Raw genomic sequence first — 25,963 nt, 5'->3', positions numbered from 1 at the left:
TGTCACTCAGACTTCTGTTCTCATATGAAGGCCTGCTCTCTTTCTGTTCTTCGTGTTCAGTGAGTCAGTGAGTTGTTTGTTGCACACAGAGTCGATTGAATTCAAGGTTCCTATCAGCTTACCTGCCCAAAATCGAGTCTAGGAGGGAGAGAGAGAGAGAGAGAGAGAGAAAAGAGAGAAGAGGAGGATGAGGATGAGGGGAGTGGAGTTGATGGAGACAGGAGCTGCTTCCAACAAAGGCTGGTTCAGAACAGCAGTGCGTGTCTCCTTTATCCACAGACCCCTCTCTCTTGCCTGGTCACGGCTCTCATGTTACCTCTCTGTCCTGCTTGATGCTTGGAGCAGAATGAGACGCTTTGTCCCTGTGCTGCTGCTTGAGACTAAGCCTAAGACACACACACACACACACACAAAGTGAACAAGGCACAGGGGTGTATAATGCATGCAACAGGGTCAGGCTTTCATTAAACATTTTTGCACTTTTCTTCTCCTTCCAAAGTGTGCAGCTAATTTCTGCTGTGGACTATTTCTGTGTGCTTTGTGTTTGGTTTCTCTGTGTTTTGTTGCTGTTACGTGTGTCTCTGTATATTTTTCTTCACTCAACCTCCATGGTCTCTGTTCTTAAAGATTATTTTTATTTGTGCAAGAATAAGTCTTTGATTTGTTTTTATGTGAACCTGTGACCACCGGTTTTTAATGCACGCAGGGCTCATGTCAAAATTTACCATGCTTGTTTTAATATAGCATGTGCATGTCTGTATTAAACCCAGGCTGTTTGTGTGTGTTTCTTTTTCCACACACGTTTGTGTGTTGTGTTTTGCGCAGGAATCCATGTTGTCCATGTCCATGAATCCATGTCCATTCTACATTGACACTGTTGCATTTTGTGTTTGTGTGTGCAACCTCGGCTGATTGTATGTTTATGGATCAGATGCTTGAAAGGGTTTTTTGTTGTGTGTGTGTGTGTGTGTGTGTGTGTGTTTGTGGTCCAGGTACGTATTCCTCACATTGTGGGGACTTGCCTTCCTTATGGAGTGCAGTTAATGAATCATTAATTTTAGGGAGAAGAGTTGGTTTAAAGTTAAGGTAAGTTTAGGGTTAATGTTATGTTAAGGTTAGGCATGTGGTGGTCATGGTTAAGGTGAGGATAAGTCTCCAGGAAATGAATGTAATCAATGTAATGTTCTCTGAAGTGATGGAAACATGACTCTGTGTGTGTGTGTGTGTGTGTGTGTGTGTGTGTGTGTGTGTGTGTGTGTGTGTGTGTGTGTGTGTGTGTCTCCACAGTCTCTTGGGTTTACACAGTTATCTTTGGTATGTAGAAACTAGCAGGTCAGGAATGTAAACCTGATTATGTCTTTGCTCTGCATGAAGAGACACACAAAGTCACACACACACACACAAAACCTGAGTCAGGGGAAAACATAAAGGCTGAGTTTACAGTACAGTACAGCAGTCCTTATTAATATTAACAATATAAAGAGCTGCAGTGTGCACAAACAACATTCAGTGCTTGTGAAAGACTTGCAGTCTGGTGTGTAATCTTAATGTTCAGTTACTTTTTTTGGCTTTCCTTGCTGTTCTATAGAGCTAATTTTAATTCAGCTTCCGCTTCTTTAATCCAGAAACATATGTGCATCTCTGTGGCCGACAGGACTGTTATCCTCACTTATTTATTTCGTCTTTCTGGCATTTCATGTAAGACTGCTTGAAAAAAAGAGAAAAAAAAATGGAGGGAAAACGCACATATTCTAGTGAGGTGCTGGCCCAGAATGGGAAAGTCACATGCTCATAACTCTGATGCATTTGTTTCAACAAATGAATACTGAAAGCTGTATATATGCTGCATTTTTTTCTGAGAAGACCCAACTTTTAGCCTCAACCATCAAATAAAACTCCAACTGATGTTTCATTGGTTTACACTTTTGAAAAATCTCTCCCACATCTCTTGTCCAGCCCATGTATCATGTTTCAACAGGAAACACATCAAATCAAGGAAGAAAGACTATTTTGCGTTTGGCCTTTAATGTCTCTTCTAAATGAGATATGATCATAATGAATGCGTTATCGTCATTACCACTGATAAAATATATCCTGCTGTACCAGCTCTCAACTCTCTTTGAACTTCTGACCACAGGTGCTTTCTCTCCTTATGTGTGTGTTGTGTGTATATGTGTGTATTTATGTATGCAGGTTGAGTATTTAGCAGCAAAAGCCGCCTCTGGTTGCTGGTGTGTTTGTGTTGCTGCTTGTGAAAAGTCCAACAAAGAGACAATCCTGATTCAAGTGACTGAATAAAATATGGATTGAGATGTCATGATACGTGGTATACTTCACTATGTCACCTAACTCATGTAGCTTTTCACTTGTCTGTCCTTTTGTATACACTTTCCATGTTGATTCATTCACATTTTGTTTTCTTTCTTTGTGCCTGCCAAGCCCAGTGATTAGCTGACGTCATGGGTATTACTTAGTTTCTTGCCATTCTGGAGCAGGGCTGTCACTCACACCTGTGATTTCATGTGTGTGTTTTAAAAACAACAATTCATGTTCTCTCTTTGTCTTCTTAAAGCTGGCATGGTCTGTAGTAAACTCTACAGGTGACTGAGGGCACAGGGAGGGCAGGGATTGCTGGCATTTTTGTTGTCTGCTCCATCTCTCCGTCAGCATGTGACCTCACTGGGGTTAAAAATAGCATGCCAGGCCAGTAATACGTTTGTTCCATCACTAACGCTGTCAGCACAAAAGGAAAATTCCTGCGTTGCGCCAAGTTGTTGTCAGGAGCTAATGAGGGCAGATCGTTGACGTCTTTACATGCCCGTTGCTAAGGAAACCCCTCATTAAAGACCTCATCACTTTCAGAAAGGTGGGGAGATTCTTTCTGAGTCCCGTGCCTGACATGTTAACAAGGATAGAGGCAGTTTAGTCCAACAATCAGGGTATTGTCTAATGAAGATGGCGTGAGTGCATTAATTCACACAAACACAGTGCAGGTGCATAACATCCCATCATCATGGTCCTCAAGAATGTGTGCACATGAAAACCCACACACGTGATGCGGGGGGTGTATGATTTGTTCCCCAGTAAGACATGGATGTTTAAACAATGTCTGTTGTTTGAAGGGATGCAGCGTGTTTCCTCTTGACTATAAAATGGCTGGATCAGGTTCCTGTTGTGATAACCGGCTTCTGTAGCAGCAACACATCGGTGTGGAGAACCATGTAGGGCTATAGAGGTCACAGTGTTTACAGAGCTCAGCGTGCTGTCATACACAGTCTTGTATTTCATCCACACCAATTCTCAGCTGTTCATCAAGTTTTGTCATCTTTGGCGTTTGGCCCAATTGATTCTGCAGAACTGCAGTGTTTCTTTAACATACTGCACTGTGTAAACACAAATCCACCTCCTGTCATTCTGTAACATCTCACTCCCCCAGTTGTTCTTCTGAGTACTATTAAAAAAAAAATAAAAGCAACAACTGCATAGAACAGTCAAGAGTGGTGGGAGTATCAGTTTCATTTCATCTTAGTGTGAACTTTTGCTTGCCCCAGGGTCATAAACTTAACAATTCAGTCAGTTTTCACAGAATGTGGTGGTGATCACCATTTTAAAATGATTGTGCCAAGATGTGATAACTTAAGTTCAGATCAGAAAATCCAGTGTTGGCCAAACATGAGAGGTCTATATGAACATGTTGGATCTTAACATATCTGATAAGGTTGTTTTTTTACACAGTATTCACATGATAGCATTTGTGTGTCTTCCTGTGTGACTGTGGTAACTGTATCATATTTAACACAACAGTACTCTTCCTTTACAGACCCACAATATACTATTGTATATATAACATCTTTGAAGACCTATAAACCACATGCTAAGGGTCTCAGTTTCTTCTGTTTGGGAGGTAACATATAATTATAATTCTGCTAATAATAATCAGCGGTGGAAGAAGTACGAGTAGTTTACTTAAGTACAAATAGTAATGTCCCAGTAAAAAAATGCATTACATTCCGCCACTGATAATAATAATAATAAACATAATCATAATAATAATCATAATACTACAACAACCGCTACTAATAATAATTACTACTTAATAAATATATGAAAATAACATTATATACAACACATACCATTAATGAGATAGAAATAAAACAACTTAAACAATATAACCTGTAAGGTGGACAGAAAAAGTATGTTCAGTGTCAGTTCACGGACCTTGTGGAGTTTCCCTTGATGGGGGGGGAAGAAGACATGAAAACATGTTGATGTTGAAGAAACCAAAAGCAAGAATTACTTATAGCTGACAAAGCTGTTAGTAGAGAATAAGTGACATCATGCTCTCTATGTGAATTCACACCTTAAAGGGAGTTTAAGTGCTGAGAGCTCCTATTAAGGCAAATGACATCCATGAGGTTGCATAAATCCTCTTTTATGATAATATTTCCATCAGTTAAACAAAATACAGGCTTGATCTTGACTCCTTTGTTCTTGACCTACATTTGCTGCATGTCTATAAAGTGCAAAGCTATGGTTAGATGGCATTGAGGCTGTTGCATTAATCTGATAGTGTGTGAATGTGTGAGCCCAATTGTGCGTGCTTGCGTGTTTGTGTGGCTTGGCGGTCGAAGGTGGCTCATGCTGAGCTGTTGGAGGGGAAGTGATGGGGAGGATGAAAAGCAGAAGCAAGCGGCTTTCTCAGCAGGACATAAAAGTCTTTTTGTTCTTCACACAAGTAGCATCTTTATATACAGAAAAGAGGGTCTATATTTAGAGCCAGCACTCTATAGCCATTTGACGAGCCCCCCGCATGAGAAACGAAACCGACTCAACTGGACATCAGTGTTGGTGCTTGTGTGTAAGCATTGCTTCTTTGATGAGGGGAGGCTAACCTGTTGCTGAAGTGTTGAGAAAAAAAAGCTTGTTTTGCAGTTGAATTTCCTTCCTTCTGTGTTGATCGTATTCACGTGAATTAAACAATCAATCATTCATTTCTCAGAACACGTCAGAAGAAGAATATATTGTTGCTATAATGTGCATGTGGGTGCATGAACATGAAGTTGTTTGGAAGAGGAAAGAGGAATTAGGTAATTGTTTCATATATGGCAGGTTGCAGTTTGTCTACACTTGTTACACTTCAGACAAAAGACCTTGATCACTAACACTGTGCATGTGGGCTGCATCATGTGACGAGGGGTTAAGGTGGTCGATAAGGAGATAACCAAGCTAACAGAATAGGAGCAGAGGGGAGAGGAAATGGCAGCCAACGATGTGGCAGTGTTTGTGTGTATGTGTGTGTATTTGAGTTCAAAAACATTGTATTCAAATTTCACTCTCAAAAGCCTTGTTCCATGACATCACGCCGATATGATGAGAGAGACATTTTTGTGTGTGTGGTGTACACACAATGATATCAATTGTTTTGTTTGTTTTTGAGTGTTAAGACCATTTTTTTTCGTGAGTGTGTGTTTTTAATGATGACTGACTGAGCCACCTGGATTAAGCTACTTGCCCTTACTGACTTTATTGACAGTAGCAACAGCACACTGAGACCCACAGCAACAAAAAGTGACACTTGTCACAGTACTGTGGGTGATCCTGATGAGGGCTGCATTAGCACTGTTAATCCTGTCAGTCCCAGCATTTTACCCACTGTTTAAGGAGGGGTTGCACATGAACTGATTATGATGTAGGCTATGTTGCAATCACTCAATATCTCTGGTTCTCATCCCTTCATAATGCACATTCAATGTTCCATACAAAAATGTATGTAAGTTTATGTGTGTCAATGTGAGGCTTAGGCCATCCAAATTGGTCAAATCAGTTCAATTTCTTTCAAAGTTACAATCTTTTTAGGGCTAAATTCCCTTTTCTTGTTATAATCCTTCCACTGCAGCTGAACAGGAAAACACTGTACATCAAAACATAATGAGGGACATTTTTACTAGGAATACTGTAAATGTAGGAGATATCCACTTTATTTGAAAAACTCAGACAGCTGAAGCCTCATATTATCTTGAGATAAACCTCTAGATTCATTTTTGCTTAAAATGAGGACTCTGGGTTTTGTCTCCTATCACTTACATTGTAAATGCATTTTGAGGGGATCTTCTAATGGTTAGTATGAACAGGAGGGATGATTACAGCCAGCAAAAGGCTTGAAAAATTGTGAACTTATCCTTTAATTGGGGAAGAGATAGCTTAGAGTTCACTAAAATGTGACCGGGTCATGTAAAGGTCACATTTGACCCATTTTTACATTTGAAAGCAATAAAAACACCATAAATTACATTTTTTAAGCCTGCGATTTTATGACTTTTACTAAAGTGGCTCAGTATATACAAAAATGGAAATATTTCAAAATTATTTAATTTTGTGCAGCTGGTATACGTTTTTGCACATAGAGGGTGTTGATTGATGGTTTTAATGGTTATAATGAAAACTAACATTCAAGTGTTGTTGCATCCTTCAGTTTCAATAAATTAATAGAAATAATCATGTTATGTTTTCTTGTTTTAGATAACATGAGATCAAAATATAGTGTGAATGCAATTTTTCTTTAAATGAATAGTGTCAAACCTAAAGAAATCTCTCTCTCTGCTTTCTGAAACATTAATGAAGGATTAATAGCCTATTTATTAATGACTGATAAGATATCTATGGATGCAAAATACATTTGTGGTTCAAAATTTGGTTAAAAATGACCCATTCCATAATGTGAAAAGTCAGAATATGAACAGTATGTATTGGTTAATGATTACTGACCTGTTGTAGGCTATCATATTTGAAACCTTCATAGTCCTAATAGAATGTACATACTGTATATATAATCAATATAATATTGATCCCACAATTCACATAAAAAATGTCTTCATTTTCAAGTACCACTGATTATTCTGAAAAAGAAAATGTGCAATATATATATGGAAGTTTTTGGGTTGGGACTGAAAGGATTCAGGTGGACAAAGAAACAGAGACAAAGAATCTTGAAAATCTTCTTTCACTCATTCTACTGTGTAGATTTTTAGATCCACGTGTTCTATGCTCAGTCTAACACTTCCACGGAAAAACATTACCATCTCCCAAACAGAACACAGCATCTGACCTTTGACGAAAGTAGGTTAGTCAAGTCATTAGCGAGGACGAGTGCTGCTGGCCGGCTTTCACATTACATCAGCTTTCAAGAGAGGGAGTGGACCACATTGAGCACTATGTTAGTGGCTGTTTAAGCTCAGAAAAGATGACAGAATGTTTCTGTTCCTTCTCTACTCTTATTTACTGGTCTTGTTACCTTTCCGAGTGGCTCAAAAAATATTATAGTAAAAAAAATTGTAGTAGGAAAGCTGAGTGAAAAAGAAGATGGGGCCATAAGGAAAGGTTAATAGCTCCAAAGTAAGGAGAGGTTGATAAACAAGGCAATGAAGAGGAAAATAAGAGTAATGGGAAACAAAGGGAGGGGGTTGAGGTAAAGAAAGTCTAGTCCATAATTCATTTCACTCATAATGGCTTCATTGGCCCGAAGAGCTGCAGGAATAGTGCAGGCAACGCAGGGCAACCTGATCCTTGGTAACCCAAAGAAACTGACTGGAGACACAGCCCTGTCTCCAGGCAAACCACACTATATTATACTACAGTACATGTGACAATACAGCCAGCTCTTTGTCTACAAACTGTACACACACACACACACACACCCCACACAGAGAGTCTCTTGCAACAATACAACTAACCATTAACGTCAAACATTCAGTGTACACACAAACATATTGAGATGGTTATATAATTACAAGACAAATAACGTCATTTTTCACCATGTTGACATACAGACAAAGCTAATGTGCGGCTTTTGTGCTCTTTCTACCCTGTACTTTCACTGAAAACTGGAACAGGCAGAGAAGAAAAAAAAAGAAAATGGTCATTTTCTCAGAGGAGACTGTGGTTTTGGGAGTTGGGATATTGTGCTCCTCAGAAGAGCTGCAAAGTCTTGTGGTCTGCAAAGACGTGGCAACTGCAGTTGTGGTCGGCACATTGTGTATGCTTTGGACAGCAGGCGCAGGATAATATGACTAGCCTTGTTTCTTGAGTTGCTCAGGGAAAGAAGCAAGCAGTAATGGTAACAGTACGGGGTTAATAGCATAGAGTCTGGCATCAAAAGGCGTTGTGGGGCTTACAAATGACTTAGGCTGAGGGTTGTCTGTGGATTTGGGCAAAGCTGGGAGTCTCCTCTGATCTGGGCACTGTGGGTGTTTATAATCACATGTGGCAGCAGTTGGTCTTATTTGTGGCAATCCCAGGTACTGATGCATGGAGTTTTTACATGATTCACTCCTGTCAGAGACCAGTTTTGGAGCCTGGAGGTGGGGAAGTTTGGAGTCTCTTCTTATTAGGATCTGTATTGTCTAACTGAACCATGGCCAGCGTCGGTTCACCCAAATTGCAAAAAAACATATTTTCTCACTTACCACTTGTGGTATCCAGCTGTGCAGATAGTTTTGGTTTTATTTGGCCTGGTTTTGAGATATGCATCTCTGAGATTTCTGCTTCCACCCCCGTGCAATGAAGATGAATAGAATTTTATATGTGTTTATCATAGCAATAAAAGATTGCAAAAATTCAAAAGAAGCATCTCTTTCTACAAACAGTGGCAATGTTACTCTGAATAGTCCACAGACATGGCTTTCAATAGTTTGACCTGGATCTACTTCATACCTTAGAAATAGTCCCTATGAAAACTGTTGACAGTGTCTTCTGTGGATTCTGATTCTGGAAAGACATGATGCTGTTGAACATGCAAATTTCAGTTCTTGAAATGCTATTAACCAAGCCATGTTCAAACCGCACAGATGCGACCCATCGCTCCAAGGACTCCGACACTGATCATCTCAGCCAAGGCTCCTCTCTGTTCTGTCCTCACAGCGGGTGTAATGAACTGGGTCTCTGCCCATCTTCCTGTCCTCTGTCGCAGGCTGAAAAAACACACTTTTTCAGACCACATTTCAATACCCCTATCTCATTTCTAAACCATAAAAACCCTAAAGGGATACACCTCAGATTTTTGATAACATGTAGCGCTTGTTCCAAGTTTGAATGCACTTGTTGAATGAATGTATTATGAATGTAATAAGCTGCATTGCACATGGGTGTCAGCAGAAAACCTGGGTATATAAAACCAAAATTATGTACTGTACATGGATAAATATCACTAATTATAATTTTGGTGAACCGCACCTTTAAATTAATCATTTTAATGTCTAATCAGCACCTGCAACATTAGCAGTCGTGTCAAGTTTGTGAATCAACTTTGCATAATAGGTTAGCTGCACAAACAGAAATGATACTATTTCAGTGGTTGCACTGTTGATTTGTTCATACATCTTTCACAACTCTTTACAACTGCCAGGATTTGTTTTCCACTTTCTTATTATATGGTGTAACCTGTTGTCTGTGATTTTCTTTATGGATATAACGATTGTGAAATAGGTTAAGGATGTTCTGTGCATTTTGAAAAAAAAAAGGCCACTGTGTGCTTTTTGTGTCTCATTGTTGACTGTGTGGTCAGAAGCAGTAGCCCACTGCTGGGGCGTGGTGGACTCACTGTGTAGCTTGGCAGCGGTACAAGCCAGGCCTGGATTTCAGATGTGGTGATGTGGAGTGCCTGTTGGGAAACTGAGAGGGAGTCTATGTGTGTGTGTGTGTGTGTGTGTGTGTGTGTGTGTGTGTTTAGGAGAAAAGGAGGGAAATGGGGGAAAGAGAGGGTGTGTGTTGCTGTTTGTAAGGAGGGTGTGTCTGTTGGTAAGTGAGGAGGAGGTGTATGTGTGTCATTGTGTCGGTCCAAGGTGGAGACCAGGGTTCCCCTTCCTGTAAGTTGTTAGAGCTGGGCCAGATGGTGAATCTTGACTCCGCCAGGGGAAGAACAACAACAAGAGAAACAGGGAGGATTATGCATGTCTGTCTATGTGTGTGTAAGAAAGAGAAAGACGGCATCTTGATCCCTTTTCTCTCTTCTTATTTCTCCTGGCTTCATCCCGTCAGTGTGTTCTCACCAAAAGATAAATTAATTTTAAGATGAGTGAACACTTCTCTCTCTCTCTCTCTCTCTGTCTCTGTCTCTCTCTCGCTCTCTCTCTCTCTCTTTCTCTCTCCGTCTGTGTACCTGTGGTGTCCTGTGTGGTGTGGCCACTGAAGTGAACCAGGCAGTATTAACTATTCAGGAGAGCAGGGTTTCCCTATGACAGCCTCCTTCGCTCTGCTGACTCCTGACTGACTCTCTCATATCTTTGGAAGGTCCTCATGGAAACACCTGGTGTGTGTGTGTACTTGTATATGACTGATAGTAGGATAAGATAAAGTTTCTTTTTTGTCCTCCATCCTTTCCATATTGGCTAAGTTGCTTGATTTGTAGAAGACAGCCAGCGTTTCTTGTTTGTGGATATCGGTGGTTACACTTGCTTGTCGGTTGCTATATATTCCATCCAGACATGATAGAATTAGTTAAGGACATACAGTAAAGTCATATGGTTGATTTCCCATGTGCCAACATTCCTGTTGTGTCCCTAAATGTACCATCTTCACTGCACTTAATGTGATGTTTCTTATAGAAGATGTTGTCGTTAGGGCTGCAACTAGCAATTATTTGAATGATCTGCTGATTTATTTCTTGATTCACCAATTAATTAGTTTGGTCTACAAAATGACACCATTTTTAAAGTTCAAGGTGATGTCATCCAATCGGTTGTTTAATTCAACCAACCTTCAAAACTGATTCTGCCCACTGATTGTTTCTCTTTCTTTCTTAGTGTGTATGTTTTTATAGTGCATGTTAAATTTTGTGCACACACTGTAAACCACTTTCCCTCTGGGTTAATAATAAAGTTAATCTTATTCTAATCTCATGATATAACTATTAGTTTATAATCACACAAGACAAAGAAAAGCAGCAAATGCTCACAAACAACCGAGAAGCTGGAACAAGGGAATGTTCAGCATTTTTGCTTGAACAATGACTTCTTCTGTCGATGGACTGAACGATTAACTGAAAATTGTTTCAACTCTAGTTGTAATGAAAACAGCAAAACAAGTGACTGTTTAGGATGTTTGGTGTAGTTTTGATTACAGCCTAGTTTGGAGCAAAAATGTATTTCTTATTAAAGTTATAAAAGATCAACCTTTAATAAACACTGCCTTACTGCTTGAATATAAATATATAAAGGTGGGCTGCTGCTGTTTCTATTTGACAGCCTAGTTAGTGTCCTTACAGACTGATTTTTTGTCAGAAATTTGAAATATATTATCATATTTTGTATATTTTCGAACATGAACAATAATTTCAAAATCAAAAACATTATTTTCAAAATGACACTCTGTGTTTGCAATATGTATTTTTGAAATTTGTGTTTTAGATATAAATCATGTTCCTACAAGCTACTTCAAGAGAGAAACATGTTAAAGCTTTTTAATATCTTTTGTGGTCATTTTTTAAATCCTATGAAACACAAGTAAAATGATATTAGGTAGCTGCATACTATTTTGCCAATATATAGTCAATAAAATAAATAAATAAATACTTTGACAAGGCCTTCTGTGCATTGCCGGCCAATTATTTCATTCTTCAAGAAAAAATGTTAACAATTCACAAACAGAACAAACATTCTAAAAGAAATATTATCCAGTTTGACAATTTAACAATGACGCAGTATAAAAAGTTATTGAATTTGTTTCTAATCATGTCTTACTGTGACAGGATGAAGAGAAAAAAAATCCCCACTGTGGGTGTGCGTGTGTTTGTCCGTTCCATTTCATCAGATGGTTTGTTTTCTGCCATTACAGCTGGCTGGTTCTGATTATGTACTCACTTCTGATGTTATTTGAACTGAAGCATTTTCTGTCACTAACTGAGGCTCAGTGAACTGTTGATTTGGCTGGAACACCTGACAGGCAGCGCACATATACTCAATCACCATTCAGAATACTGAATTTCAAGCTTTTATTGCCGATAGTTTACTGTATATACTGTAAAACCCTTTATTAAAACAGATGGCAGCAACTAGCCTATCAACAAATAGTCTATGATGAAAATCACCATGTTAATCAAATGCCCAACCTTTCTACACTTAATCATCCTAACATGCATCTGTGCAATGTTCTCTTTGTATTTTCCAGTTCCCAGAGTGCGGCTTCTATGGCATTTATGACAAGATTTTGCTGTTCAAGCATGACACAACCACCAACAACATCCTGCAGCTTGTTAAAGCTGCATGTGACATTCAGGAGGGAGATCTGGTGGAGGTGGTGCTCTCTGGTAAGTAAAATGAGTCCTTATCTGCTTATTTTCCACAGGTAATATCTTACACTGGCCTAATCTGCTTTTCAAACTGCAAGGTTACCCTGTCTGAAAGAACACCCCATTTATTTTTTTCCATCCTGTTTTCATCTTATCGATCTAATCAGTCTTTGTTCTGCCTATGTAGAGTAGCATTATTATATCACACCTTCCGTGACCACACCTTACCCCCTTTATCTCTTCTAGCGGCAGCCACATTTGAAGATTTCCAGATTCGTCCCCATGCTCTAAATGTGCACTCATACCGGGCCCCGGCCTTCTGCGATCACTGTGGAGAGATGCTGTTCGGATTGGTCAGACAAGGGCTCAAGTGTGATGGTGAGAGAAATGGAGCGACAAAGTGTTAATGAGAAGAGACAATTTGATGTATTCCACGCATTCCTCCCATTTAACAGTTACTGAATATGCTCCTCTCTGTTTCTCTCTCTTTCTGTTGATCACTTGCTCCTCGGTTCCTTGATCCATGCTGCCCCCTGCAGGATGTGGCCTGAACTACCACAAACGCTGCGCATTCAGCATTCCAAACAACTGTAGTGGAGCTCGAAAACGACGTCTGTCCACCACCTCCCTAAGCAGCAGTCAGTCCCTGCGTCTCTCCACCACTGAGTCAGTGTACAGTGTTGGGACGGTCTCCACCTGTACAGAGGACACCAGCCTCATCCGCTCACACACTCAAATGGTACAAGTGTATTTATGTAAACAATACTCTGGTCAGTTTAGACTATTAAAGTTAAGGAGACTGGTTAAAGGTTCAAAACTTCAGATGAACGTATGTAAAAATGCTGCCTGCAAGTCAAAAGCCAAGGCTTCAGGCAGCTCTGAATGCTTCATTTGCACTGTTACCTCTACTTCCATCTTGTAATTACATCAGATTGTTCTCGCATGGCCACAAACAGCAGTCTGTTTGATAGCCGCGGATTGTTTGCAATGTCTACTCTCATATTTTGGGTCCAATTTGGGGGAAGTGAAATCCTACTACTACTGTTAACATAGCCTCCGGAGCCGCCGGAAGACTGCAGAGCGGCAGCTTAAATTGACAGGAGGTAAAACGACCTGTTTCAGACAGGCGCTGAACTGAGGGGTTGCACTAAGGGTCAGTATAAGCTAAATAGGGAGTTTTTTGAACTGTAAATCATGCAAAGATATTCTAGTAGAGCCTCAGGATGAAAATATACACCTGGAAATGTGTATGATATATCCCCTTTTTGGGGTTAGTATACCTAATTATAAAAACCGCACGTGACCCATGCAGATAATTCCAAATTTAAATGCCAATATATTAATAACTTGTGCTGCCACCCCAATACAGAAATTAATCAGTTCTGTTTAAAGCAGCTAAAATACCATTTGAAAAACTATTTACAGAAACAATGTCCCGCTTTTTAAGGATCCACAACAATGGCTGTGAACATTTTTTTGCTCAAATCGATATCTCAGTAAATAAAACCAAAGATATCTGTATGACTACCTTCCACTAGGGCTTGTATGAAGTCATTGTAATTTGGGTGAGCATTTTAAATAAACTGATTAGTTCAATCAAGGCGAACGCCATTATTCCTGATAGAGTTCCCCTATTAAATCTACAGTACACCAATCACAAAGATGTAGATTAAGAGAGGCCATTAAATTAGAGAGCCAATTATAAAATTAGGATTGGAATTGGCTTTATTTGTTGTCAAGTAAATCACTATTTTTGCATATTCAGATCGTGTTACAGTACGTGCTATGTAAGTGATATATCAATTAGTGATGTGGTGGTCATTCACCTTGTTGTTCAAGGGAAGTTATAGCTTCCTAGCTGTTTTATTTACTTAACAAGTATTCAGTTTCATCTTTGTTTCCTCTCTGTCTTGCAAGCCACGGACCCCTAGTGATGCCCGGCGCTTCTACACGGGTCGACCCGTTCATCTGGACAAGATCTTGATGAGCAAGGTGAAGGTGCCCCACACGTTTGCAGTCCACTCGTACACACGGCCAACAGTGTGCCAGTACTGCAAGAGGCTCCTTCGAGGGCTGTTCAGGCAGGGCCTACAGTGCAAAGGTGAGGAGAGAGACGGAGTGAGTAAATGTGTTAAATTAATCAGATTACATGAAATCTCATCTGAATGAATTGTGTTCTATTCCTCTCAGACTGCAAGTTTAACTGCCATAAACGCTGTGCATACAAGGTTCCTAATGACTGCCTTGGGGAGACCATTGGAGGTAGGAGAAAATATGTTTTTTTTTCAAGTGCGTTCAAAACTCTGTTAACCCTGCATGAATTTTGTAAAAGTATTAATTTTTCATCTGCATGTTTCCATTGTCAGACGTAGGTAATTATTCATAAGCACACATACTGTAATATAACCCATAATCTAACAAAACTGGAACTCACTGGCACTAATTTCTTTATTTTCTCAGACAACAGAAGTAACTGCGGTAAGTATTATCAGTACTTGGTCTTTGATGCATGTAAACCAGTACTCTAGTGGTCTTTCTTTTGTGTTACAGCTTTCTAATAGTAGTCTTCATAGTAGTCATAGCAGTATAAAGTAGTAAAACAAAATTTACAGCAATTGTCAACACGTACTGTGAATCAAGTTGCACTCAACTCTTTCTTTCTGTCTTCTTTGCCCCAGACATGTTGAGTCCCAGTGCGGACCCCGAGGTGCCCATGGACTACAGCAGTGAATACGATGCCTCGGACAAATCTTCAATAGATGACTCAGATGAGGCCTGTAGTATCCCTGGGTCCTTCTCTCCTGACAACAACCAGGATGGAGCCAGCGGAGACCAGAGGTATGAGGAAAACATTTGGAGCAACACTACAAACGAGTCTCTAAGGGAATGTTATTGGAATACCACTTAGAAAATAACGGTGCACACAGAAACTCAAAGAACCGCCTGAATTCTGTCCTTCTTCTTCCAGTGTTTACATCCCATTAATGAGGGTGGTACAGTCGGTGAGACAGACAACCCGTCGATCCAGCACAGCTATCAAGGAGGGATGGATGGTTCACTACAGTAATAAGGACACACTGGTAAAAACATTACCCATAATTCCTGTGCTTTCTTGTACATACATGCCGTGTAGTTGTCTATTCTTCTTCGCAGTATTTTTCTATGATTTACTGCTGCAAGTTTGTTTTGTTTACTTCCCACTATCTCACACAAAGCACAGTCTGGCCATCATTTAGTCTATTTCCTCTGTCCTCCAGCTCTTCTCTATGTTTTTTTGTCCTGATAGTTTCGACCCTGATCATTTGGTCGCGGCTTTCATGCACTTTATGACTTCCTTTCTCTATTATTTTTCTGTGTGTATGTGTGTGTGTGTGTGTGTGTGTGTGTGTGTGTGTGTGTGTGTGTGTGTGTGTGTTTGTGTGTGTGTGATAGCTGAAGATTGATGATGAGACTGTCTCTCCCTGAAAACATAACAGCTTTCAAGAGATGTGTGGTGAATTCAAGCTAAAAGCCCACTCAGATTTTTCTTTCTCCTAACATATTTGACCTCAAAGAAACTTTTCAGTCTCTCTACTTTTGTTTCTTGCTTGTTTTTCCTCTCTGACTGCACTAACACTTTTCTCTCTTTCTTTCTTTCTTTCTTTCACTTTTGTCTCTTTTCTCCCTCTTTTTTTGTTTCCACCCTCTCTTTATTTCTCATCTTGCAGCTGCTCAGCCTTCTTCTCATCTGGCCGCTCCCTCTCTTCCTCTGGATGTCAACTCCGAATCTGAAAAGCATCAATGTTGACCTCTAAACTTTACCCCCAATCCTCTCTCCACTCCTCACCCTCTGTCCTCTCCCCATTCTACCCCTCAACGTCCCACCCTACTTCAATCCCCAACAGAGAAAGAGGCACTACTGGCGTCTGGACTGTAAGTGCATCATCCTTTTCCAGAACAACACCTCCAACAAATACTACAAGGTAAGCTTAGCTGCAAACATACAAACTATGTTTTCATGTCATTTATTTTTAATCGTGCAGCTGTTTTGATTGCTCCATCATCACTCCATCTTCTTGCAGGAGATTCCTCTGTCTGAAATTTTGGAGCTGCGACCTGCTAGCAACTTCACTCTTGTCCCCCCTGGCACAAATCCCCACTGCTTTGAGCTCATCACTGGCACTATGTGCTACTTTGTAGGGGAGGACCCCAACACCCTACCCTCTCTGCCCTCCAGCAACCCCCAGACTCTCCCCCAGACCCCTCCCTCCCCCAGCCAAGTGGCACCCAACAGCGGCATCGGCCGCGAAGTGGCCAAGGCATGGGAGAGTGCCATTCGTCAGGCCCTCATGCCAGTCATTTTCCAGGATGCACCACCAGCTGAGGGGAACACAACTCACAGTGAGTTGAGAAACACGTTGGTTAAATAAAGAGCAGACTCCTCCAGTAAGCTAGTGTTGCTAAGTTGTTTTTTTCACATTTTTTCTCAAGCTGAAGAAGACAAAAGTTATGGAGACAAATCATTGCCATAATACTTTACATTTAATCACTACCAAATATTTAAATCACTACTGCATTTATTGCACTGAAATATTTGACTTTGAAAACCATCTTTCTAAATGTATGTGGTCTGAATTTCCATTCAGGTGCGATTGCTTTTCCTTGGTGTCCATTATGCTCAGATCTGAATTTTATACCTTGAATTTTAGAGTCTGAATTTGACCAAGTGTATTTGAGTTTTTGACTTGAATTTTTAGATTTGAATTGGGATTATGGAAAGAGAGCAACTTGAACATAATTTCTGAATATTAGGCACAAGGATTTTCTATCTTGAAAACCCTAAAATAAATATATACTGGAAATAACATTTTTGAAATTGGAAAACTTGAAAGTAAGAATTTCACAAGTGAAATTCAGACCATATAATTTCAGAAAGATGGTAATATTTCAGTACAATAAATTCAGTGGTATTTAAATTTCAACATTAAGTATTCAGTAGTGATTAAATTTCAAAAGTTTATATTCAGTTGCTGATTTAATTCAAATTATTATGGTAATGAATTGCCTCCATACAAAGCTCTCCTTTTTGTAGTGCTGGAGAAAACACCACACAGTACATGTGAGATATTAGTTGTTGACAAGATGTGTTTATTAACTGATACACTGACTATAATACTGTATAACCTGCGTATTGTACCTGGTGCTCAATTTTCAGGGCAAGCCTCTGTCAGCATTTCCGTGTCCAACAGTCAAATCCAAGAGAATGTGGTATGATTTTTTTGTCAATTTTTTAATTTAATGTGTAATAAAATATTGAAGGTGGAATGAGGATGATGCTGATTATTCATTTTACTGCTTTCCCACAGGACATTGGTACAGTGTACCAGATTTTCGCTGATGAAGTTCTGGGATCTGGGCAATTTGGAGTAGTGTATGGAGGTATGAAGATCTATGCACGGTGACACTGTTTGAACCTCAGATTGCTCTACTTCTCCTAGTCGAGCCAAAGTCTTTTATATTGTGCGAAACAATGATGTTGAAAGCTGATGAAGAACGAGCTTAAAAAGACAACACAAGTACATCATAAATCCCTGAATGTATCAACTACACTTATGCATGTTTTTGTGCCCGACTGTAGATTTGTCTTCATAAATTCTTGATACCAGGGCCTAACATACGTCCACATGTATGTGAAGGACAGTTCACAACCACATTTTTTATTAACGCCCCACTTCTTCATCAGGAAAGCACCGGAAGACAGGGAGGGACGTAGCTGTGAAAGTAATCGACAAGCTTCGTTTCCCCACCAAGCAGGAGAGCCAACTGAGGAATGAGGTGGCCATACTGCAGGTAAACACACACTTAGTTTATTTCTCTGCAGGTGTAATAAGTATCATTTGTCCATATATAATGATGCTGACAAAGAAAGAGTTACCTTGTTATATACTGATTTATAGTGGAAATTGATTGGTTTTGTCAATTAAGTTGACACACTGTTACGAACCTCTAAAAAAAGCTTGTTCCACAGAAGGCCCAGCATAATCAAAGAGTCAGGAGGATTCAAAATCATCAAACCAATGTATTAACAAAAACCAACAACTATTAACAAAAACTGATGGGCCGGCCAAAAAGAACAAAAAGAAGGGAAGACACCCAGACCAACCCACAAAGGGTCGATTGGATCTGGGCTCTCCCCTCTAACCTAAATCCACATGAAAACTAAACCTAACAGAAATAAAGCAGTGAAAACAGGACTACTGGACCCACCAAGCAAACCAAAGACTAACAAAGGCAAAAGCGAAAACATAGCAAAACAAACACATGAACAAACAGCTGCTGCCAAGGCTGGGAAGTGGAAAGGATAGCGTGCGAGCCACATTCCTGCCCCCTTCATAGGTCCTCCCTCAATCACACCAGATCAGGGCAACCTGGGAGAGAGCACAATACTTAAGTATAATGTCACATGTTATACATATCCTATCCAGCAGGGGGGGAGTATGTAACACACACACACAACAAAAGGCTGACAAACATTTCAATTTTCCTGTTCATAGTGATTCTAAGATTTTAAGAGGAAGTGCTTGATGGTAGTTCCTAATAACTTCTCACGAAAAGATGATTCAGTGTCTATGTCATGTATTAGTGTTTCTAGGATGATAATATCGTAGTGTTGAGACAAACAGTAGCCTGTGATGTGTTATTTAACAAGAACTAGTCATTTGTGGCATATGATTTATAACAATGCGATTTTTAGACTATCCTAACCTTAAACTCATCTATAAATGCCTAAATAACCAGGCTGCCCAGGTGCTCAGTGATGTTACCTCTCAGGGCCCCTAGCTCAGTAACATGAGGTGTGTCCGCTGGGGAATTATAAGGTGTCCTTCCTTAAATCCTCACTTGGACAGACAGCTTTTTCTATTCTGGGGATCAACATGTGGAACTCCCACAGAACTCAAAATGGATCATGACTGAGAACATTTTAAACTCAAACTGAAACAGCTTTTAAGGAGGGATCAATCATGTAGTCATGAGTGATCTGGTGCTTGTTCTTTTATGAAACTTTTATGATATGTTTGTGTTTTTTGCTGCTTTGTATGCACTTTGTTGATGATTTTCGTGTTGTAATGTATGTATATGTATTGTTGAGTGTTGTGCAGTGTCATGTGTATTTTACTGTTGAGTTTTATGTATTTTAAAAGCCCATCTAGGGACGGGCATTGCAAACTAGTTTAGGTTATAAATGCTGTGGTATGTGGCACAAGTTCATGCTATATACTTGTCCCTATACAAATAAACATAAAAAAAAAAATAAAAAATACAACCAATCTAACCTAATTTAATTTAGCCATTTGAGAACACACTATATCTGATACAGTACATCTGTTTTCAGTGCTGTTCAAACTGAAGTATTTCTTAAATTAGAGTTCTTTATGCACTTTATACTGTTTTATTGTATTTCAGTTAGAGGGGTGAACTTACTAAACGGGCTCAAAACATCAAGTTTGAAACATTATAATCTATGAACAAATATCATGATCAAAATATATGATGAAAATAGCATTTTGGCATTAGTATGGTGAGGATTTTAAGTCTTTACTGATAATTTAATGCCAAATAAGTTGCACTACCAGCTTTCTCTGGTTAAGGCTCATGCTTAATATACAGTAATATTTTCACCAGCAGATGGAGACAAGGGTATAGTCCGTCTATTAACTGTTTAGACTTGTTTATGGGTCTGTTACGACAAGAACTGACTTCCCCTTTAGCTCAACAGTTCTCATTTGTCAGACCTTGTCAGGCCTGTCATACTCACAAGGTTTCAAGTGAAATACGTTTGAAAGAATCCCCTTCTGAATCATATGAAAGTGAAAGTAGCTTCAAGAGAATTTTGGCAGCATATCTACTTTTCTTTTGGGCTTTGATGGTTTGCCTGTACAAACTATAGGTCCATACACATGAACAAGACGTTTGTGAGTATGGATGTCTTACTAAATGAAAAATGAAATGAAATAAAGCAAATAATTAAATACAAAAAAAAACTGAACTGAAATGGAGCAAAAGTTTTTCCACTGCCAATTTGCTGTGCTTCCTAACAGCTGGAGTGTTAGGATGGAACCTCAGATTTATGTTTTACTTGTCACCATGGCTAGAAATGTAGAGAAACTTATGAAAAACCAAAATACCAAGCATATAACTACATGATATTATGCAAAAACTGAGGAACATTTTTAGAAACTCCCTAGGTTTACCTAAATCTCCACCGCAGGAACATTTTAGCTTTAGTTCTTACCACTCAAAAAGTCCCCCCGGAGATAGTACTACTCTATTGCCACTTCCTGCACCTCTCTGTGTTGTTACGTGCAAATACTGTCTCAAACAAAGCCATAGTCATTGTTAGTGGTTACTTTATTCCTTAATTCAGTTCCTGGTGCTCCTCATGCGAATATCAATTTTCCATCTTCCCTGCTGTTTTGCGTTCCTCTTCTGTGGTTTACTGTCTTTTGCTGACACTGTTTGTCTCTGTCTGTTTTTCTTCTCACATTTAGCTCATACTCCATCATGCTGTTTGTTCTGTCTCTCACATTGTTTAATATGCTCTTTAAATTCCCACTCTGTCTCTGCTGATACTTTCCCTCTACCACTCTCTCCTCTCTTGCTCCCCCTTTACACTCCCCCCACCTTTCCTCCAACACAATTTCCATATAATCCACCTCTTCACCTATATTCCTCCCTCCTCTCTAATCCCTCTCTCAGAGTTTACGTCACCTAGGCATCGTGAACTTGGAGTGTATGTTCGAGACCCCAGAGAAAGTGTTTGTTGTGATGGAGAAGCTCCACGGTGACATGTTGGAGATGATCCTCTCCAGCGAGAAAGGCAGACTGCCTGAGAGGCTCACCAAGTTCCTCATCACTCAGGTGTGTATGCTCCCCAGCAAAGAAGGCATTTGTTGTGTATCATATATAAGCATAACACAAGCACATATAAGCTACCACATGGAAATTGTGTTTGTATCTGCTCTTGTGTGTGCGTGTCACTCATTACTGAGAATGACGCCTTGATGCTGTAGTGTTCTGCAGCATGCTTTTTGCGGTTTGACTATCTCGGAGTCACTACGCACTTTTACATACATCATTACCTGTATTGAAAGTGTGTATGTTTGTATGTGGTTTTGCAGTACCTCGAGACTAATCCATATCCTGTTTTTGTGGTTGTGCATGTGCATACTTGTGTGCGTGTGTATTTACGTAGATTCTTGCGGCTCTGAGACATCTGCACTTTAAGAACATCGTTCACTGTGATCTGAAACCTGAGAATGTGCTGCTTGCCTCCGCTGATCCTTTCCCTCAGGTATACAGATGCACACACACGCACACATACACATACACACAAACACTTAAACCTGTTTTCATATGCAGCAGTTATGGTTTTAACACCCTGTAATGAGCAATGCAAAGCACTCGAAATGCAGTTGCTCAGACAATGTTTCATCACATAAAGAGACGAAATTATTGGTACCATTGCATTTTATTAAAATAATGCACCATTCGCCCTGAACAGTGTTGAAATTAAAATATATTTTATTATCAATGCATGTCTATGTTTGGTTTGCAGTGGAACAAAACAAAAAAAGTTGTGAAAAAATAACTGAATTCATGCTTATTCTACAAAGACATTCTAAAATAGCCTGGACAAAATTATTAGACATTAGAAAAAAGGTAATAGCCAAGTATACTCATCGTAAAGGTTGCAAGACCATCTCCAAAGAGCTTGACGTTCCTGTGACCGCTGTTGCCAATATTATTAAGAAGTTTAAGGCCCATTGAACTGTAGCCAACATCTCTGGACATGATCGCAAGAGGAAAATTGGCCTGAGATTGAACAGAAGAATTGCTTGAATGCTCGAGAAAGAACCAAGGAAAACTTCAATACAGATCCAGGCTGATCTTAAAGTTCAAGGTACAATAGTTTCAAGTCGCACCATCTGTCACTGTCTGAATGAAAATGGGCTCCATGATAGAAGACCCAGGAAGACCCCACTTCTAAGAGGGAGACACAAAAAAGCCAGACTGGACCAAACTGCATGTTGACAAGCCACACTCCTTCTGGGGGAATGTGCTTTGTTTAGAGGAAACGAAACTAGAGCTTTTTGGCAAATCAGACCAACCCTATGTTTACAGAAGAAAAAACAAAGCCTTCAAAGAAAAGAACAATCAAATGTAAATCAAGCTGTAAATCAAAAGCAAAGTTTCAGTTATATTCACTGTGAAATAAAGAATGATGGATACCATGTACTTCTATGAGGTTCAACTTAATACAGAGAAAATTTAGTTAGTTTTTTTTTTTTTTAAAAAAAGGTGAATGATAACAATATTTTCAGCCCTCTGTCATTTCTCCACTTCGCTTTTTGTTTTTCAAATTTCTGTCTCCAAATGCTTCCTGACTCCCTGCCTACTGTTCCTCACTGTCTTCCTCTCTCAGGTGAAGTTGTGTGACTTTGGCTTTGCCCGTATCATCGGTGAGAAGTCTTTCCGTCGTTCTGTAGTCGGCACACCTGCCTACCTGGCCCCAGAGGTTCTGCTGAACCAGGGTTACAACCGCTCACTGGACATGTGGTCCGTCGGCGTCATAATGTATGTCAGCCTCAGTGGGACGTTCCCATTTAATGAGGATGAAGATATCAATGATCAGATCCACAACGCAGCCTTCATGTACCCTCCCAATCCCTGGAAACAGATCTCCAGTGATGGTAAACACAAAAGAGTTTTATTGTTAGAAAGACGTAGAAATGAGAAGCTTAACATAAACTGGTGAAGCAGGAAAAGCCATTACAAACTCAAAGTTTTATATTTTATAATAGATTTTGTGATAAGTTGATTTACTACAGAAATGGGCTTCCAGAAACTCATCAACATCATTACGCAATCCTCATAAACATGGTTCCTGTTTATTGCATTGAAATTAGCCAGAAATATTAACCGGAATAGAATTGTTCAGATGCTGTTGGTGTCTTAAGATCTAATTAGTCAGTTTCATGTAATAGAATGATCTGTATACTTTTGTGTTTCTAGCAATTGACTTGATCAACAACCTGCTGCAAGTTAAAATGAGGAAACGCTACAGTGTGGACAAGAGTCTCAGCCACTCATACTTACAGGTAACCTATATAAACTACTCGTATGCACACACAAACACTCACACTGTGCAATACTTTAGATTAGAATACATTAGAAATTAACATAAATAAATACATGGTTTGAAGTCTTGGGTACTTTATCACACTTCAAGTACAACCATTAAGCCCCAATTAAAAGTATAGGGAGTGGACATGATGACTGCCAATAACTGCCACCATTAATTTTGACTTCTGAAAACACCTCAATAAAATCTATGTCCATTACAGAGAAAAGGCAAAAATAAACACAAGCAGAGGCTGATATTTTGGAACTTTATTGAGATATAAGAGGACAGATCAGCTGTAAAAATGCTGTTTTTATTGACTGCACAGTTCTTAAATGTGTCATTCAAAACAAACTGGTTTGCAGTGAAAAAGCAGGCCAGCTTTCTCTGAGAGTTTAAACTAGTTCATAGTTGTTGCTGTTGATGTTTCTGATGCAACAACGCCTACGCATTAATAGCACCTCAGATCATCAGATAAGTTTAGGGTCATTCAAGTTCTTACTCCATACATACAATCATGTACAACCTAAAGTGATTACTGGATGATGCACTATAAACACATAAAAGCCCATTGAACTTTAATCTAATTTCAAGCCTCCTGAAACTGAAGCTGAAATTTCATCCCCATGTTTATTCCTGTTTCTCATTTCTCATTTCTCAGGACTATCAGACATGGTTGGACCTGAGAGAGCTGGAGACTAAACTTGGCGAGCGTTACATCACCCACGAGAGTGATGACAGCCGCTGGCAAATGTTTGCCCGTGAACATACTCTGCCTTACCCTGCCCACCTTGTGCCGCCTCCTCCTGCACCAGGCTCTGACGATGAGGAGGGTGGGGAGGACGCAGATGTACAAGGCCTCACTGAGAGGGTCAGCATCCTCTGACCACAACGACGAGGGACTCAAGCTAATTTAGGAAGGAGGAAAGGAATAGGGAGAGGGAGGATGTGATGGTCGACCTAGGACCTGAAAGAGACATTAAGTTGCAAATAGTCATATGGTTTTAATAAGAATAGTGTCTATCTGTTTAGATTTTCACAGGATACTTCCGCTGTGTGTCAGCACTCAGTTTTACAGCAATAAATCTAATTTCCTCCAGCCTGAGGTCATCAAAAACTTGCTTGCAATCATTTACCTCAGCTGTTAATGGTCTTCTTTCTTCTTTTGAATTGTTGAACTCTTTTAATGATGAAGACTGCTCGACTCTATTTCACATCCTCTGTTCGGCTGACCTGGGGAGGCTTTGAAGTTAAAATTGGAGTCAAACTTAAAATCAGAATTTGTCACAATGAATAGAAAACAGCATGTTCTTTTCCTCTCACCACAAAGTGCTTAAAGGTGAGGCAGAAAATAACATTTGCCCAGAATCAATCAGATAGATTTGTCAGGGTAGTTTTTCCTAAACTAAGGGCAGTTAAAAGTTAAAATGAAATCTAAACAAGAAGACATTTGTCATTTTATTAAACAGACTGGAATCGCAGTCCCTCTTATGTCTAAAGACCAGTTCAATCTCTTCTCATTAATGGAGTGCTTTAAAAGTGACAAAAGACTTCCTCTCTGCTGGTAATTACTAATGTGCTTGGACCCATCTGTATTCACAAATGCATTTCCATAAATTCATATCCTGTAGTGAAAACTGGAAGTATTGATCCGGCGACAGCAAATCCTCCAGTAATTACCACTGGTTTTGAGCCGCAATGGACTCTGAGAAAAAATATGTGACTAAAGATGTCACTGTGGGTTTAAATGAACTCTAAGCATCAGGTGGTGTATTATCTGCAAGCTGGCAGATTATGCCACATTACACACAATGGCTGTTGTTGAATGGTGAAAACTGCTTCTATTGTGCTCAGTCAGCCACTTTCACTCATGATACCAGCTGTGTATTTAAATTGTGAATAACATATCCTCAGAGTTGCCCGTATATATATAAGATTTGCATACTGTTAATAAGGGTAGCATTTTTACACCTGAGCAGGTAAACAGACGCTTCTTTTATCAAGAGCGGACCTCTCCCTATGATGTAAATGTATGGATGGACAGCTTGGGTTGCTTGGGGTGAAACTAGATTTTTTGGGGGGGAGTGTATGTAGTAAGTTTGATTATTGACCACCTGTCATGTCAATATGTTGCATGTTTCTGTGAAGTAGAGTTATCTAGATACATTATAAAACATACTGTAGTTATTATAGTCTATTATAGACATGTGTAACCTGAAGTTTATGTACTGTAGCGTCAAATATGTGTAGACCGTGTACAACATATTTGAAGGATAATCCTAGCCCTTGTAACAGACAATACAAACCTTGAACAATATCCTTTTTTGCCTTGAATGTTTTATTTGTTATTCATCTGTACATAACAGTTCAACATCTAGCGGTCAAGGATATGTGATGATGATTCACAGTCATTTACAAACAGTTTGCTTTTTCTAAACATTATATTTAAGAAGCAAGAGACATTACTGTCACTCAGGTTTTCTATAGTGGAAGACTTTGAATAATGTGAGGAAAAAAAGGAC

The 25,963-nt window shown here is 39.5% G+C and overlaps 1 protein-coding gene across 2 annotated transcripts in view; it reads left to right on the top strand.

Annotated features, from left to right (window-relative positions):
- prkd2 (protein kinase D2) overlaps positions 1–25,758 on the top strand; it is a 37,774-nt gene extending 12,016 nt beyond the window's left edge. The window contains exons 2-19 of one of the 2 annotated variants that reach the window (XM_042414757.1): positions 12,160–12,298; positions 12,527–12,658; positions 12,820–13,019; positions 14,198–14,381; positions 14,471–14,542; positions 14,741–14,758; positions 14,959–15,118; positions 15,249–15,360; positions 16,165–16,242; positions 16,342–16,660; positions 17,475–17,527; positions 17,626–17,698; positions 18,003–18,109; positions 21,017–21,178; positions 21,513–21,611; positions 22,743–23,010; positions 23,333–23,418; positions 24,103–25,758. In XM_042414757.1, coding sequence (XP_042270691.1) covers positions 12,160–12,298; positions 12,527–12,658; positions 12,820–13,019; positions 14,198–14,381; positions 14,471–14,542; positions 14,741–14,758; positions 14,959–15,118; positions 15,249–15,360; positions 16,165–16,242; positions 16,342–16,660; positions 17,475–17,527; positions 17,626–17,698; positions 18,003–18,109; positions 21,017–21,178; positions 21,513–21,611; positions 22,743–23,010; positions 23,333–23,418; positions 24,103–24,327 — 2,487 coding nt within the window. In that variant the 3' untranslated portion in view covers positions 24,328–25,758. The remainder of the gene's footprint in view (positions 1–12,159; positions 12,299–12,526; positions 12,659–12,819; positions 13,020–14,197; positions 14,382–14,470; positions 14,543–14,740; positions 14,759–14,958; positions 15,119–15,248; positions 15,361–16,164; positions 16,243–16,341; positions 16,661–17,474; positions 17,528–17,625; positions 17,699–18,002; positions 18,110–21,016; positions 21,179–21,512; positions 21,612–22,742; positions 23,011–23,332; positions 23,419–24,102) is intronic. The other variant, XM_042414758.1, reaches the window with a different exon arrangement.
- The last annotated feature ends 205 nt before the right edge of the window (positions 25,759–25,963 follow it).

This window comes from Thunnus maccoyii, chromosome 6, assembly GCF_910596095.1.
Source record: "Thunnus maccoyii chromosome 6, fThuMac1.1, whole genome shotgun sequence".
Taxonomy (NCBI): Eukaryota; Metazoa; Chordata; class Actinopteri; order Scombriformes; family Scombridae; genus Thunnus; species Thunnus maccoyii.
The sequence above is the reverse complement of the archived record's forward strand: the minus strand, read 5'-3'. Positions and strand labels throughout refer to the sequence as shown.